The sequence below is a fragment of the Leucopleurus acutus genome (genome assembly GCF_964270905.1).
Source record: "Leucopleurus acutus genome assembly, chromosome: 2".
Taxonomy (NCBI): domain Eukaryota; kingdom Metazoa; phylum Chordata; class Mammalia; order Artiodactyla; family Delphinidae; genus Leucopleurus; species Leucopleurus acutus.
In genome coordinates, this window is record NC_139143.1 from 110,383,404 (window position 1) to 110,400,103 (window position 16,700).

The window sequence follows — 16,700 nt, forward strand, 5'->3', positions numbered from 1 at the left end:
GGCTATTCTGGCGAGTTACTAAGTTCTCCTGGGTCTCTCCCATGTACACATGTTATTAAACCTTTGTTTGATTTTCTCCTGTTAATCTGTCTCACGCCTATTTAATTCTTAGACCAGCCAGAAGAACCTAGAAGGGCAGAGGGGAATTTCTTCCTCCCCAGCAGCAGCAACAAGATATGAAACGTTACCTTCCATATCATAGAATTGCCAGTTTCTACCTTAAAGAAGGGGTCTGCCCTATTAAAATCTGCCCCATTCCGAAGTCATTAGTCACTGCTAACAAGTAAGCCTAAAAGATGTAAAGGATATTAAAATTAAGTACATTAAGGACCATAACAAGTCTCTTTGTGACTCTATTTTAGCAGAAGAACATAAATCTAAACATACTTTGCAAGAGGCAAAATGGAAAAGACAAAGTTTACGATGTAGCTTTAGTAGCAAGTTAGAGAAATGTGTTAATTTTTCAAATAAAACTGTTCTATATTATGAATTCACAATATTTTAAAACTTTTAATTTGACCAAATATCAAAAGATCTCATGCACAGCAGAAGCTCAAAAATCTTTATTCAGGAGAAAATAAACAATTAACTTTTGTTTTTGTTTTTTTGGGGGAGGAGCAGAGAAAGGTTTATTGCAGGGCCAAGCAAGGAAAAGAGGTGGCTCGTGCTCAAAAAAAACCCAAACTCAACAATTAACTTTATTTATTTATTTATTTTGGCCACACTGCACAGTATGCGGGATCTTCCCTGACCAGGGATTGAACTCATGACCCCTGCAATGGAAGTGCACAGTCTTAACCACTGGACTGTCAAGGAAGTCCTCAACAATTAACTTTTAAATGACTGCTTCAAGGATTTCCCTGGTAGTGCAGTGGTTGAGAATCCACCTGCCAATGCAGGGGACACGGGTTCGATCCCTGGTCCGGGAAGATGCCACGTGCCACGGAGCAGCTAAGCTCGTGTGCCACAACTACTGAGCCTGTGCTCTAGAGCCTGTGAGCTATAACTATTGAGCCCACATGCCGCAACTACTGAAGCCCATGCACTCTAGGGCCTGCGTGCTGTAACTACTGAGCCCACTTGCTGCAACTACTGAAGCCCACACACCTAGAGCCTGTGCTCCACAACAAGAGAAACGACCGCAATGAGAAGCCCGCGCACCACAACAAAGAGTAGCCCCTGCTCGCCGCAACTAGAGAAAGCCCACGCGCAGCACCAAAGACCTAATGCAGCCAATAAACAAACAAATAAATAAAATGACTGCTTCAGAATCGTGAATTTGGGTTAAGAGTATAAGGAAGCTCCCTGTACTATTCTTGCAGCTTTTCTGCAAGTTTAAATTATGTCAAAATAATATGTTTCTTAAAAACTCTTAAAATTTTTGTTTTTTTCATTTTTTTCTACATCTCATAACTGAATTTTAAGGCTGAGTACCCAACAAGTTGATTAGTCTAGTAGAATTATAAGTTGGCTCATGCTACATAATAACTTTCCTCTTATCCATCATTACCAATTAAATTAATGCACCACATACTCTTAGAGATGGATTTTCTCTAGAGCATTCAGTCTTTGAGAAAATTAAAATAAGCACCTATTTAATTAAAGTTGGAAATCCCTAGCTTAGAAAATTAAATATTATTCTTTTAGGTTACAAAAACATGAAATCACAAAATATGAATAAAAGGGAAAAAACTTTAAAAGATAATCTTCTATACTATACCATGATTGTACAGGGTTCTTTATATGTATCATGTGACTGACTGTACACAGATATCTAATATAATGTTATTCACAGTGGATGTAACCTGTTATTTTTGTCACAGGTAATTAATAACACTACAGTTGGGGAGCCTGTATTTTTATTAACAGTTATGGCATTTAAATAATAAGTAAAGCCATCAAAGGAAAAAAATATAAAATTCTATAATCATGTAAAAGGACATACATGTCTTCTCTATATTAATCATACAAATGACTCAAATTACTTGTACACAAAGCTCATAGAAAGAGAACTTAACAAAACTGATCCTGCTAAAGCTGATGTGCTAGCAGCAATGAACAAACGCTTCAATTACACTCATGCTTAACTTCTTAGAATTCCTTAGAGGATTCCTCACTGGGGCACAAACACACAAAACTGACCAGACTCCCCCTACAAATTCCCTTCAGGGAAACCAGACCATCAACAATCCCACAACTTGGCTTCTAGCAAGTTAAATATGAATACACAGCCAAGAGTGACTGCTTAAGGAAAGCTCTAAACTGAATGACAAAGATCAGAACAACAAAGGACACTGAAAGTCACAGACTTGAAAGAATGACTGCTACAAAAATGAACATTCATACAAAAAGATAGCTCCTGGGAATAAAATTAAAACAAATAAAAATTCACTGGATGATAAAGTTAAAAGAAATCTCCTAGAATATAATATAAAATGTCAGAGATGTAAACAGTAGAGAAATTATAGTCAGAAGATCAGTCCAGGAAGTCCAACACTCAACTAAGATTCCAGAAAAAGTACAGAAAACACTGGAGAGGAAGAACTTTTTTAAAAACACAAGAAAATTTCATTCTTCAGAATGAAGAATGAATTTCTAGATTGAAAAGAGCCCACCTAGTGCCTAGCACAAACACACGGAATGAAAAAAAATTCACACCAACATTCAGTGAAATTCCCATAACACCAGCAATACAACATCAACAATAAAGAAATAATAAAAGCTTCCAAAGCAGGTAAAAGAAGATCCGCTGCTAAGGGCGGGCAATCAGCACAGGAATGGGACTCAACACCAAATGTGGAAGCTAGATCAGTAGTTTCTAACCTTGGCTGGGATCAAGGTTAGGATCACCTGGGATGCTTCAAAAAGTAATGATTCAATAAGTGGTGCTGGGAAAACTGGACAGGTACATGTAAAAGTATGAGATTAGATCACTCCCTAACACCATACACAAAAATAAGCTCAAAATGGATTAAAGACCTAAATGTAAGGCCAGAAACTATCAAACTCTTAGAGGAAAACATAGGCAGAACACTCTATGACATAAATCACAGCAAGATCCTTTCTGACCCACCTCCTAGAGTAATGGAAATAAAAACAAAAATAAACAAATGGGACCTAATGAAACTTCAAAGCTTTTGCACAGCAAAGGAAACCATAAACAGGACCAAAAGACAACCCTCAGAATGGGAGAAAATATTTGCAAATGAAGCAACCGACAAAGGATTAATCTCCAAAATTTACAAGCAGCTCATGCAGCTCAATAACAAGAAAACAAACAACCCAATCCAAAAATGGGCAGAAGACCTAAATAGACATTTCTCCAAAGAAGATATACAGACTGCCAACAAACACATGAAAGAATGCTCAACATCATTAATCATTAGAGAAATGCAAATCAAAACTACAATGAGATATCATCTCACACCAGTCAGAATGGCCATCATCAAAAAATCTAGAAACAATAAATGCTGGAGAGGATGTGGAGAAAAGGGAACACTCTTGCACTGCTGGTGGGAATGTGAATTGGTTCAGCCACTATGGAGAACAGTATGGAGGTTCCTTAAAAAACTACAAATAGAACTACCATATGACCCAGCAATCCCACTACTGGGCATATACCCTGAGAAAACCAAAATTCAAAAAGACTCATGTACCAAAATGTTCATTGCAGCTCTATTTACAATAGCCCAGAGATGGAAACAACCTAAGTGCCCGTCATCGGATGAATGGATAAAGAAGATGTGGCACATATATACAATGGAATATTACTCAGCCATAAAAAGAAACGAAATTGAGCTATTTGTAATGAGGTGGATAGACCTAGAGTCTGTCATACAGAGTGAAGTAAGTCAGAAAGAAAAAGACAAATACCGTATGCTAACACATATATATGGAATTTAAGAAAAAAAATGTCATGAAGAACCTAGGGGTAAAGCAGGAATAAAGACGCAGACCTCCTAGAGAACGGACTTGAGGTTATGGGGAGGGGGAAGGGTGAGCTGTGACAGGGCGAGAGAGAGTCATGGGCATATACACACTAACAAACGTAGTAAGGTAGATAGCTAGTGGGAAGCAGCCGCACGGCACAGGGATATTGGCTCGGTGCTTTGTGACAGCCTGGAGGGGTGGGATAGGGAGGGTGGGAGGGAGGGAGACGCAACAGGGAAGACATATGGGAACATATGTTTATGTATGACTGATTCACTTTGTTATAAAGCAGAAACTAACACACCATTGTAAAGCAATTATACCCCAATAAAGATGTTAAAAAAAAAAAAAAAAGTAATGATTGATTGAATCAGAATCTCTAGGGGTGGGCCCAGGCATTAGTAGGTCTCAAAATTCCCCAGATGATTCTAATTATACTGCAGCCAAGGTTGAGAACCACAGAGCCCTACAGAAGACAACAGGATGATGCTTTCCAAATTCTGACAAAAAGTGATTTCCAATTTAGAATGAATAAATACAGCTAAATTATCAATCAAGTGTGAGAGTAAAAGACTTTATCAGACCCACAAGGTCTCAAAATTTTACTTCCCTTGTAACCTTTTCTCAGAAAAAGACTGCATCTGCCAAAATGAGAAAGTAAACTGAGGAAGAGGAAAACAAAAGATCCAGAACATAGGAGTTATTTAATGCAGGAAAGAAAGATGAAAAAAATTCCTAAGATCATGATAAAAGTAAATTCAAACATGACTGCTATTTAGTGAAGCTAAAGCACAATCAATCCTAATGAGAGCCGGAAGACAGAAAACTAACAAGAGGTATGGGGTGGTAATAGATATAAATCAGTAAGTTATCTAGTGTGTTTGACATATTACAATACTGAGATTTTTTTATTTTTTTTTTTGCAGTACGCAGGCCTCTCACCGTTGTGGCGTCTCCCATTGCGGAGCACAGGCTCCGGACGCGCAGGCTCAGAGGCCATGGCTCACAGGTCCAGCCGCTCCGCGGCATGTGGGATCTTCCCGGACTGGGGCACGAACCCGTGTCCCCTGCATCGGCAGGCGGACTCTCAACCACTGCGCCACCAGGGAAGCCCCCAAATACTGAGATTTTATAGTGTTGTCAATAAGCTTGAGCTGAATTAGTAAGAAGTAGGCAAAAAATTAATGTGCACAAAAACCTGCAATTTAAAAATGCCAGGAAAAGAAGTTGTATATAAAAGAAACTACCAAAGAAGAGCATTTGGCTCAGCTGTAAACAAAAGTCAAAATCATGTAAACAATAAATTCTGATTTAACAAAAAACTGTGATATAACATTGAGAGAATGAGCACAGACATGGGTAGGAGTGGAAAAGAGCTAATTCTCATCTTCCAAAAGAGAAATAAATACACGCATAGTCTCTAAGACTGAAAAATCTAGAGACAGTAACATAAGTGTGTTACAATGAAATGCAGAGACAAAATAAGAGATGAAACAGTAAAAAGAACAGAAGACAACTGGCTCCAGGAATGACAGTTACACATGGGAGGAATGGGGCACAGAACTGATGTTTTTGTGATTAAGTCCTGTATGGCTATTTGATATTAAACTATATTCATGTTTTACTTATTAAGCTTTTCATATATTACTTTGATTAAAATAAAAAGGCATGGGACTGACCAAAGGATTCAGGGCGCCCTGAATTGAATATTGGCCTCTATACCATTTACACATATTCAGAGGCACGTGGTCGGGGCTTTAATCCTATGCAAATAACCTTCTTTGTTCTTCTAGAAGGATGAGTCAGAAAACACCTGCATAAAGCATTCTGCCTCTCCTACAAATCCTCTAAGCCACACACAAATCAAGGATGTCAGAAAAAAACTTACAAAATTTGGGAGCATTTAAAAATTTTAAGTACTGTCATTCAAACAGTTACGTTATACTAAGTACTTTAAGAAATTTTCTGATAAAATACTGCATGCCAGGAAACAAAATTCCAAGAAAAAATTTTTTACTGACATTCAAATTGGTATCATGAGGATACCAATACCTTTGTTAATACCTTTATTAACAGATAAATGTTAATATCCCAACTGTTTTTTTTGTTTTTAAATTCCAAATCATCAATTGCAGTGATTAATATATGTGCAAAGACTATAATGAAAAAATATATAAAGCACTAACTTCAGAAACTGAAGAAAATGTCCAAGAATTTTTTTCTGTTTAATAAACATTCTCAACATGATTCCCTGAAATGCTTTGATATTTTCCTCAAATTATCTCATTAATTTCAGACATCCAGCTTGGTGACTTTTTAAGTTCCCACTACAGCATTTATTATACTGCATATTAATTTTCTTTCTTTCTTTCTTTCTTTTTGGCCGTGCCCGGGGGGCATGCGATATCTTAGTTCCCCAACTAGGGATCGGACCTGTGCCCCCTACAGTGGAAGCGTGGAGTCTTAACCACTGGACCGCCAGGGAAGTCCCATAATTTTCTGTTTACTTGTCTCTGACCCTCTATAAACGGCCAGCTCTGCAGGGCTTGGTACAGGGTCTCTCCTGTTCACTCATGGGTACATCCCTATCACTGCCTGTGGCACAAGGGAGACAATAAATATCTACTAAGTAAATGAACAAAGACGTTAATTTGACTTAAGTATTTATACCTAACTTAGAATCTATTCCTTGCTTAAAATAACACTTAAATATGACACAAATTAGTATTTCATACATACAGGAGGAAGATGAAAAGTACCTTTCAATGAGTGTCCCGTTCTGAATCATCCAAACATCACAATATGTTCGAGACACCAGCATAACAGCAATAAGTATCAAGTAACCTGTCTAAAATAAACCAGGTATAGTAAATTAATTAAATGCATTTTAGAAAGTTAAAAGAAACATTACTTTGGTAAAGATTTTTGGTTTCTAAATTCAAAGCTTTATTCTAGCTTTAATGTAGTTGGCTGACATTTTACCTACAGGTTATTTTTAAATATAATTTTGAAAGAAGTTTAAAATATAATATAAATGGAAAAGGCCTTATAGATCATTTAATCTAATTTTTCATCCAGATTCAAAAGTGAATCCTAGGCAGGTCAAATGACTTGCCTTCATATAATTAGTCAATGACAGAAAGCAGCAGTATAAGTTAGACTACCTAAATCACAGTGTATTGTGATTGTCCTATGTTTTTAATATACAACTCTAATAAAGAAAAATGACAACTACCAATACACAGTTAAGAACAAATACTGAAGCCTAAAATTTTGCTTAAGTAGAATAAATTTGGTTCAGTTTGTTAGAAAAATCTCTTAATAGTGCCCCTGCCCTTGCAGGGCTTTCAATTTAGTTATTAAGGCAAGATTTACACATAAAATGTAACAAAACAGACCAGTGTAGGTAAGTATATTTGCATCACTTCATGTGATACGTGGCAGGATCGAAAGGTCTGAGGTAGCAAAAAAGGCTTATGACGTTAGAAATACATTAAATAACCCAAGTAAAACAAAGGAGAAAATGAGGATTATGAGTAAAAAAAAAAAAAAAAAGATGAAAGATTTAATGGAAAATAAAAAATAGATTAAAACCATATGAATTACAGTATTGCACATCCAGCAGATCTTATAAAACTACTGCAAGCTTTTAGGCAGAACAAAATATTAAAAAGTGTTGTTTACAGAGCATTACTTAAGCAATGCTGGGCAAGATGGATCATTGTGGGGGAGAGATGAGAGGCTGAGTGGCTGGCTAGGAGTCAATTGTCTTTGTGTGGGATGAAAATCTACCCTCCAGCCTCCAACTGCAACACACACCCATTCAAAGGTGACCTTAAACTTTCTAAATGGGAAAAATATGACAGCAGCATAGAAGCTAAAGTCAGAGAAGAGGGTGTGTGGCAGGGGCAATGTTTGTTGGATAAGGTGTTTGATTTCAAAGTTATGGAATTGAGAGGCAAATGCATCTATGACTTTTGTAATTTTTGCAAAACAAATCTTGTTTTTTAAAAAAGGTGAAGGTTCTGAAAATACAGCCCTTAAGTGAAAGACAAGGCAGGGAGTCATAAACATGGAAGTAATAAATGAATCCATAAGAAAGAAGACAATGTCAAAGAAAGTCTACACGACTGAGTTGTGACAGCTGCTCCCCCAACGTTTGCCAGAGTTGTCCAGCAAGGAAGATACCATCTTCCTACCCTCTCCCACCATCTCGAAGTTAGGTATTAAACTGAGAACAGAAGAACCTACTGATTTTAATAAATCCTATCTGTAGATGACACTTTAATGGTAATGCTAACTTTTAATTCAGACCTTAAGTACAGCCTCAATCCTAAATTAATCATTTGAGGAATAAAGGTAACATTAGACAAAGATAGTTTTTTTTTCCTTTATTTTATATACTTTGCTTAATTTTTTCTTTAAATAAGTATCAAGTTTATTGTCTCATTTAGCAAAATCTGCCGAACTCTGATTACTGACAGTCCTGAAATGCCTTTTTGATGCAAAGGCTGTCCTCAGAATCACCATAATTCCATTACTGGGTTCATAGAATATGTCAGAAACTAAAGATAGGCTTGATTTAGGCAGTCCCTCACCTTATGATACAGATGAACTTCTATATGTTCATATGCAGCATTTTTATTTCATAAATTGATTAAATTAATCTCTCTATCTCTACCTCCAATTATCTGTGATTTCTACTGGAGTTTATCTCACTTTCTTGAACCGGGGTTAAGCCCGTATTTTTATATCCCTCAAAGATGGTTCGTAAAATGGCTCTGTGGCATGGATGCACCTTGACAGAACTGGGAGGTTGGCCAAGTTAGGCCCATCTACCTTCTTATTAACTCCCAGAGATCTATTCAATGTCTCACATTCATTTCATATTCAGCAAACCTCTGCTAAAAGGTTAAATGAACATTAAGCTGTTAACTGGTAAGGGGGGGTAATACAAAAATCTTTCCAGAGAAGAAGCTTGTACTTTAAATAAAGATTCTTCAAAGTCAGGTAGATTGTAGAATGAGAAAACAATGAATTATATCCAGAGTCATGGGACGCCTTCACAAAGAAGATAAAGAGCATTAAGCTGTTTTTTAAACGTATTTGTTTTTGTTTGGGGTGTTGTCACAAACATGGTGTCATGAAAGTACGAGGGCACAAGGCCTGGCTACAAAACAGCAAAGGACCTTCCAAGTAGATGGTATGCAAAGGAAGGGCAAAGTCACGTTGTGATTTACCCTACAGGAGAAAAGAAGCCAAGTGTTCTTATTCGGGTTTTAGAAAGAAGACTAGTTAGAAAAGGAGAAGAGATTATAATAATCCAAGCAAGTGAGAACAGTACAAATGGAAAGTAAGGGACTAATCGAAGAGAAACTCAAGGATGCTTGGAAAAAACATTTAAAATATAAGGGACGAAGCAGATTTAAAAAGTGCATTTTCCAATTTTTCTTCAAGAAACACATAGGATCTCTATCTAATTAGAAAAAAACCAAATGTTATTAAATTATTTTTTAGAGTCTCTTTTAAGGGCAGAGTCAACAAGACATGACGCTGAAGTGAGGGGAAGGAGAGCAAGTCCAGTGTGATGGAGGAATGTGCCTTTCCTTTGAGAATTATAGTGCTTTTGGAATGTCTTATCCTTTTCCTGCTATCAACAGATTACAAGCCTAATGCTTTTTAAAATTTGAACAGTGGGAAACAATTATGTTTGAAGAAGACAAACTTGACAGAAAAGATTTAAAAAGGAGAGATTCGGGCTTCCCTGGTGGCGCAGTGGTTGAGAGTCCGCCTGCCGATGCAGGGGACACGGGTTCGTGCCTGGGTCCGGGAAGATCCCACATGCCACTGAGCGGCTGGGCCCGTGAGCCATGGCCGCTGAGCCTGCGCATCTGGACCCTGTGCTCCGCAACGGGAGAGGCCACAACAGTGAGAGGCCCGCGTACCGCAAAATAAATAAATAAATAAATAAAAAGGAGAGATTCTTTGAAATGAGACTAATTAAAGAACACTGTAATATCTAGGTAAGAATATTTAGAAAGAAAAATTAGCAGATAGCAGTGACTGAAAGGATGAGAGGTAGGTATGGGGAGGAGAAAGAGTCAACAGTGATAATATTTCTAGTTGTACTAAAGGAGAATATTAAGGTAATTAAAGATGGAGAACACAGCATTATGCTATTTTTTAATCATTAAAATACTTAATAAATCATGACAAAGATAATCTTGACAAAAGAGTAAATGAAAGAATAACAAAACTTTACTCTAACAACCAGTTCACTTCCTGAAAATACTTGAAGAATTCAGGTATCTTAAAAATATATTTAATCAAATATGAAGAAGCAACTCTCAAACATATTCCATATCAATGTTACTTGTTAACATCTTAATGTAATAAAAAGGTCTTTCTAAATTTAACCTCATTTGCATTATATTATAATAAAGCAACACCATTTAGGCTGGCTGTACTGAAGTACTCTAGTATTTCACATAAAATATAATAATATTTCATAAACAAGAGAAAATCATTTAAAAACTGGTGCTGAACAACAAGGGTACTTGCATGACAGGCAATGACTTAGACAAAAATTTAGTCTTCATTACCTACAGAGGAGACACTTGACCTGCAGTAGAACAAAGGCTTTATAATTCTATCGTTCTGATCTCACATAAGCTTTAAAGTTGAACACTTAATATTATCGTTTCATAAGACTTACCTCTTTACAAAATGTTCTAGGGACCATGATTTTCAGAATTCGTGTGAGCCTTGAAAAGAACACCTTGTCCACCACAGCTCGTTCTTTTTTCCCCTCTTTCTACATTAAAAAAAAAAGAAAGAAAGAAAGCTCTAAAATAGTTATAACAAATTAGATTAAAGAACCATGTTTCATCTAAGGCAACATAAACAACTACTAAGATGGATACTGCATTTGAAGAACATAGTCTTGTACTGCTCTTCATATTCAAACATGCTTTCAAGAAACTAAGATGTTACCAAAAACTGAATAAGGAAGTGAGAACTTCCTTTCAGAAGTGAAGTTGCAGAAATATCTGGAAAAAGAACACTGCAAACAGAAGAAACAGCAAATGCCAAATACCAAGGTAAAAGCTCGTTTAACAACAAAAGGGCCAATCTGGCTGGAGCTGTGAGCAAGAGAAAGTAGTAGAAGATGAGGTCAGAGGACAGCTAAGAAATGGCCATTATCCATCTCATTACTGTTTGTTCATCATCCACTTCCTTATTAACAACAGAATTTTTAAAAAATCCTGAACAGGAGTTTTCCTGCTATCAATTACAGGAAACTTTTGGATTCCTAGATTTATCATTTAACATTTCTAATATGCACTCTTCCTTACAAATGCAAAGACAGACAAGGTTCCCTCACTCATACAGTTCACATTCTAGCAGGGGAAACCCAGATAAAAATAAACCAATAAATAAACTGTTACAGATAGACTAGGCAGGGTCAAGAGAAAAAGAATGATCCAGAAAAGTATGAGAAGAAAGGTCTCTTTGGGGGAGGGTAGTAAAGCACAGGGAATACCAAGCACAAAACCCAGTTCAGGAATAAAATTGGTATGCACACTGAAGAGCAAGACGACAGTGCTGCTAGAGCAGAGGGGACAAAAGGAGAGACGCTGAAGAGATGGGCAGGACCTATAAAAAACAGAGCCCTGAAGCCATAGAAGGATTTAGAGTTTACTGTCAGTGTAGAGGGAAACCACTGAGGATAATTAAGAGCAGTAAATCATTTTATTACCCTCAGATATTTCTTCATTTTCACTGGTCCAAGAAAAGAGAGCTATAAAACCATTTGCAAGGATAAGGAAAGAGTGACACGAACTGGCTACCCTTGGGCTGTCTGGAAGAACAGGCAGAAGAAACTTCTGAATAGGCAAGACTCTCCAGGAGGACCCCATCCCCAATTGAGCTCCTTCCCCAACTCCTATAATCACAGCTCACTTATGTATTAACTACTACGCTCTTGATAAACAAATACCCATGGTATAGTAAATTCTATTTGTTAGACAAACTTTGCTGTAAATATGCTTTAATTAAATTAATATCTAACTTGATAAACCTTAAATGAGTTGTTTGTGTACTGAATTAGAATAATAAGCTACCATCCATATGTCACACACTGTGCTAAGGGCTTTACATATGTAATCCTAATAAACAGACACTGCATGTCATACAGAACTGTAGACAAGAGATGAAGGCACTGGGTGTGTAGAGTTAGATCAGAAAGACTAAGACAGAAAGAACTGGATAAGAACCAACCTACCGTGTAACTGCTGGAACAGAGTTCAGGTCTTTCAAACCATACAAAGGTTGTAAACCCCATCCCACTGAGTCACAGGCCCAGTCTACTTCATTCACACATGTATGTATTCATTCATTCAATATTTACTTGGCCCAAGGCACTGTTCTAAACCATGGGGACACACCAGTGAACAAAACACAAAATGCCCTACTCACAGTCTATTTACTCTAGCTAGCCTATTCTCCCCAAGCCAGACCTTACAACTTCAACCTAAATATCCCCTTTCACCTCCCCAAACTGAGAAAGTATAGGAAGAAAAGAATAAAGAGAAAGCAATGTACATCAACTACCTTTAAAGAAAGTTAGACTTCTACTCTCGTTTCCCTCCTGTCACTGCCTCCCTACCTCACTTCATCCCACCTGTAGTCAGTACCGTCTCCATCCCTAGCTTGAGCCTTAGACAGAAAAATTCCAAAGTGAAACGGCCACCTTCTGACTTAAACAGAGGATAACTATTTCCAGCTGTTCTCAAGAAATGATCTAGGGCAAACAATGAGGAAGGTTTAAAAAAAAGTTATAAGAAAGTAACAATGAAGCACGTCGTATATAATTAGCAGTTTACCTGGTATTAATTCCTCCTCCTCTTTTTCTTCTGTCCCTGTTGTCACTGCTCCTATTTCTTAAGCTGTCTGAAAGCCGACTTTATTATTTTCATTACATTTGAATCCATAAAGGGAACGATATACTTCCTAAAGTCAGGAAACACCAAACATGTGGGCTGGAGGGCTGACTCAGGGTGAAGAAATAATCAAGATGCTGTACCATTCTTTTTAAAAAAAAAAACATGGAACGCTTCACGAATCTGCGTGTCATCCTTGCGCAGGGGCCATGCTAATCTTCTCTGTATCATTCCAATTTTAGTATATGTGCTGCCAAAGCGAGCACTGTACCATTCTTGATACATAATAAAAGTCATACCTGAAACCAATCTAAATGCAAATACTTACAGAGACAGTACATCTCATAAACACTACTAGCTTCTCCTAAGAATTCATTTTAACCACAATTGACTTTCCCCACCTTTAAACTTCCCAGTAATTTTTTAAAAATATAAAAAATACTTTTATGATATAAATCTAGCATGCAAATCATAGAAAAAAAACAACCATTAAAGACCATTTAAGAAGCTAAAGTAATAATGCAGTCAGAAAAAAAAAATGTACCTAACATTCAGGAGGCAACAAGGTCAAAGGGCAACGAGAAGTTCCTATTGATGTGTCAATCAACTTAGAAAGGTGACATGAACCAGAACTGACCAGAAAAGACAGATGTTTGAAATAGCAAATAAAAGGTCATGTGGTGCTGACAAAAGTGTAAGCATTTCTGTATATTGTTAGAGGAAGTATAAATCAACATAACTATTATGTTGCATCTATCAAAATATAAAATGTACACTCATTGCAAAATGTAAAACAACCCAGCAAATTTACTTTTAGAAACTTATCCTAGAGATATTCCTGAACATATGCTTAAACACATAAATGAAAAGACTTGCACATTGTTTTATAATACTATAAAATTAAAAACCTAAATGTACATCAATTATGAGATACTACATAAATCATGGTAAATTTATGCAATGAAGATTCTACACAACTGTTAAAAAAGGAAACAGCTCATATTCATACAAGAGAATACTATAGAGTGGTTAGTTAACTAGATCTATAGCTATCAACATAGATGGATCTTAAGAAAACATTATGCTAAGAAAAAGGAGAACGATAGTACAATGATTCAATTTATAAAATTTTTCAATAAGCAAAATAATTCTACCTATATTGTTTATGGAGATATACGCACACCCCTAAAGTACAAAAATATGCATGGGAATGCTGAAGACCAAACCCAGCACAGTGCTACCTTTGTATATTTTGAATTTTATACCCTGTGTATTACATCAAAAAGAATAAATATTTTAAAACAAGTCAACTATCTCTTTATACTATTCTCTCTCTAAATTTTTTTCTCCTTAAATCTCATGTCTTATGAAACTTGTCTCACCTCAACCCATCCCACCAAAGATTATAAAAAATTTCAATAAAAAGTTCTTTTCAATTGCGTGCCCTCATAAGTGACACACATTCACTGTCGTAAAATTAGAAAATTCTGATGAGGAAAAATAAGGAGCCTATAGCTACCACTGAGAGACATCAACTGTTAATATGTGGCACATCTCTTACCAAATTTCATTTCAGCATATGTCTGTGTGTGCACTTCCTATAGATTTCACAAATGTGGTATCAGGATGTACACTGCCTTAAACCTTTTTTTTGGCCAACCATTTGATCTAAACTAAATTTATTTTGCTTACACTATATGACTAGCAAACAAGTATATATATTTTTAAATGTACAAAAAAATAGGAAGAATTAAAATATGAGTGAATGAATACTGTTGTACTGGATAGTTTCACTGATGGCCTAGAACTTTCAGATACGGTGGTATACAAATAGTAGCTATAACTAAGATAACTAAGGTTTGATTACTCAGGTATAATTTAGATATAAGAGATTATGAAGATGGAAATTTGCCAACTGACTGGAGATAAGCATATCTTATCCCATTTTTCAAAGATTATGGAACTGGAGAACAGCAATTTTGATGTCCATCTCCAGGATATTCAGAGAATAGACATTAATATTGAGGGTTTAGGAAGACCTAAGAGACGCTAATCCCTAGAAGCCAGCAGAAGTTTACTAGGAAGAAGTCATGTCAAAGCCTTCTAATTTCCTTCTTTGTTAAGGATACTGTGCTAGTATATTAGCTGACATGCACAACATTAAGGTCCATGAGGGTAGGAACTTTTGTTAACTGCTATACACGCAGAACCAAGAACAATGCCAGGCATATATGAGGGGCTCAATCAATATTTTTTGACAGGCTGACTTAATAAATGAATTAACAAATTAATCAAGGAATTTGATGTTTCTTATAAAACTATTGTGGCCTTAATGGAGAAATAAAGACCAGATTTTTCTGCAGTTGGATATAGTCACAGCTGAACAAACCATAACCAAAAAAACAAAGATTAAGAGATGCCACAGAGGAATTTTCTGGTCCTAACCTAGTCAATACTATCAGCAATTGTGAGGAAGATAGAGAAGACAAATTAAATTTGTAGATAATACCTTCCACTTAACACACTAGATGTTAGAATTATATTCAGAATTATACTAGGGAGTTCCCTGGTGGCCTAGTGGTTAGGATTCCAGGCTTTCACTGCCATGGCCCGGGTTCAATCCCTGGTCAGGGAACTGAGATCCCGCAAGCTGTGCAGTGTGGCCAAAAAGAAAAAAAAGAAAATTACAGTAATAGAATAGACATATTATAGAATAGACTAATAGTATAGACCCTATAGGCTGACATTTACAGGGCAACAACTGAGTTACCATATGACCTAGCAATTCTACTCCTAAGTATATGCCCAAGAGAAATGAAAACATATGTCCACACAAAAACTTGTACATGAATGTTCATAGCAGCATTATTCATAATGACCAAATGGGGGAAACCACTTAAATTTCCCTCAACTGATGGATAAATACATGTGGTATATCTAAACAATGAAATACTATTCAGCAATAAAAAAGAATGAAATACTGATACATTCAACAATACATATGAACCTTGAAAACATCATGTTAAGTGAAAGAAGCCAGTCACAAAAGGCCACATATTACATGATTCTATTTATATGAAATGTCCCAAATAGGCAAATCAATAGAGACAGAAAGTAGATCAGTGGTTACCAAGGGCCAGGAGGAGAGGGTAATGAGGAATGACTGCTAATGTGTATGGAATTTCCTTCTGGGGAATTGAAAATTTTCTAAAATTAGATAGTGGTGATGGCTGTACAACTCTGTGAACATACTAAAACCACTGAATTGTACACTTAAATAGATGGATTTTATGGTATATGAATTACATCTCAATAAAATTGTCATTAAAAAAAGAAATAAAGAAATCAACTGATGAATACAGACGTCTGTCAAAAGAGCTGTTCATCAGAAAGACACCTGAAGGCTTACAATTTATCACAAACTCCACTTAATATAAACAGAAGTAATGGCTAAAGAAGTAAAAGCAACTTTAGGCTGAATTTTAGCAACATGATGTTCATATCAAGAAAGGTAGTAGTGCTGATGCATTCCACGCTAGTCAGACCACGTCTACATTAGACTACATTCTATAGACCACAGACTACATTCTATCCTAAACATAATGTCTAGAGGAACTAACTAGTATAGATCCAGAGGAATGTACACATAATTGAAGAACAATTAGAAACCATGTCACCTGAGAAACACTTGAAGGAATGAGGATTGCTTAGCGGGGGAAAAAGATTCAGAAAATACAACCATCTTCAAACAATATGAGAGTCTATTAAGAGAAAATAGAGTAAACTTGTCCTGTGTTTCTACAAATGACAAAATAGAGGCTTAGAGAG

The 16,700-nt window shown here is 36.3% G+C and overlaps 1 protein-coding gene across 3 annotated transcripts in view; it reads right to left on the bottom strand.

Annotated features, from left to right (window-relative positions):
- Nucleotides 1–16,700, bottom strand: part of ABCD3 (ATP binding cassette subfamily D member 3) — an 85,404-nt gene that overhangs the window by 44,576 nt on the left and 24,128 nt on the right. For all 3 annotated transcript variants that reach the window (XM_082832411.1, XM_082832413.1, XM_082832412.1), the window contains exons 3-4: nucleotides 10,646–10,744; nucleotides 6,690–6,778 (exon numbers count right to left, since the gene is read on the bottom strand). In XM_082832411.1, coding sequence (XP_082688537.1) covers nucleotides 6,690–6,778; nucleotides 10,646–10,744 — 188 coding nt within the window. The remainder of the gene's footprint in view (nucleotides 1–6,689; nucleotides 6,779–10,645; nucleotides 10,745–16,700) is intronic.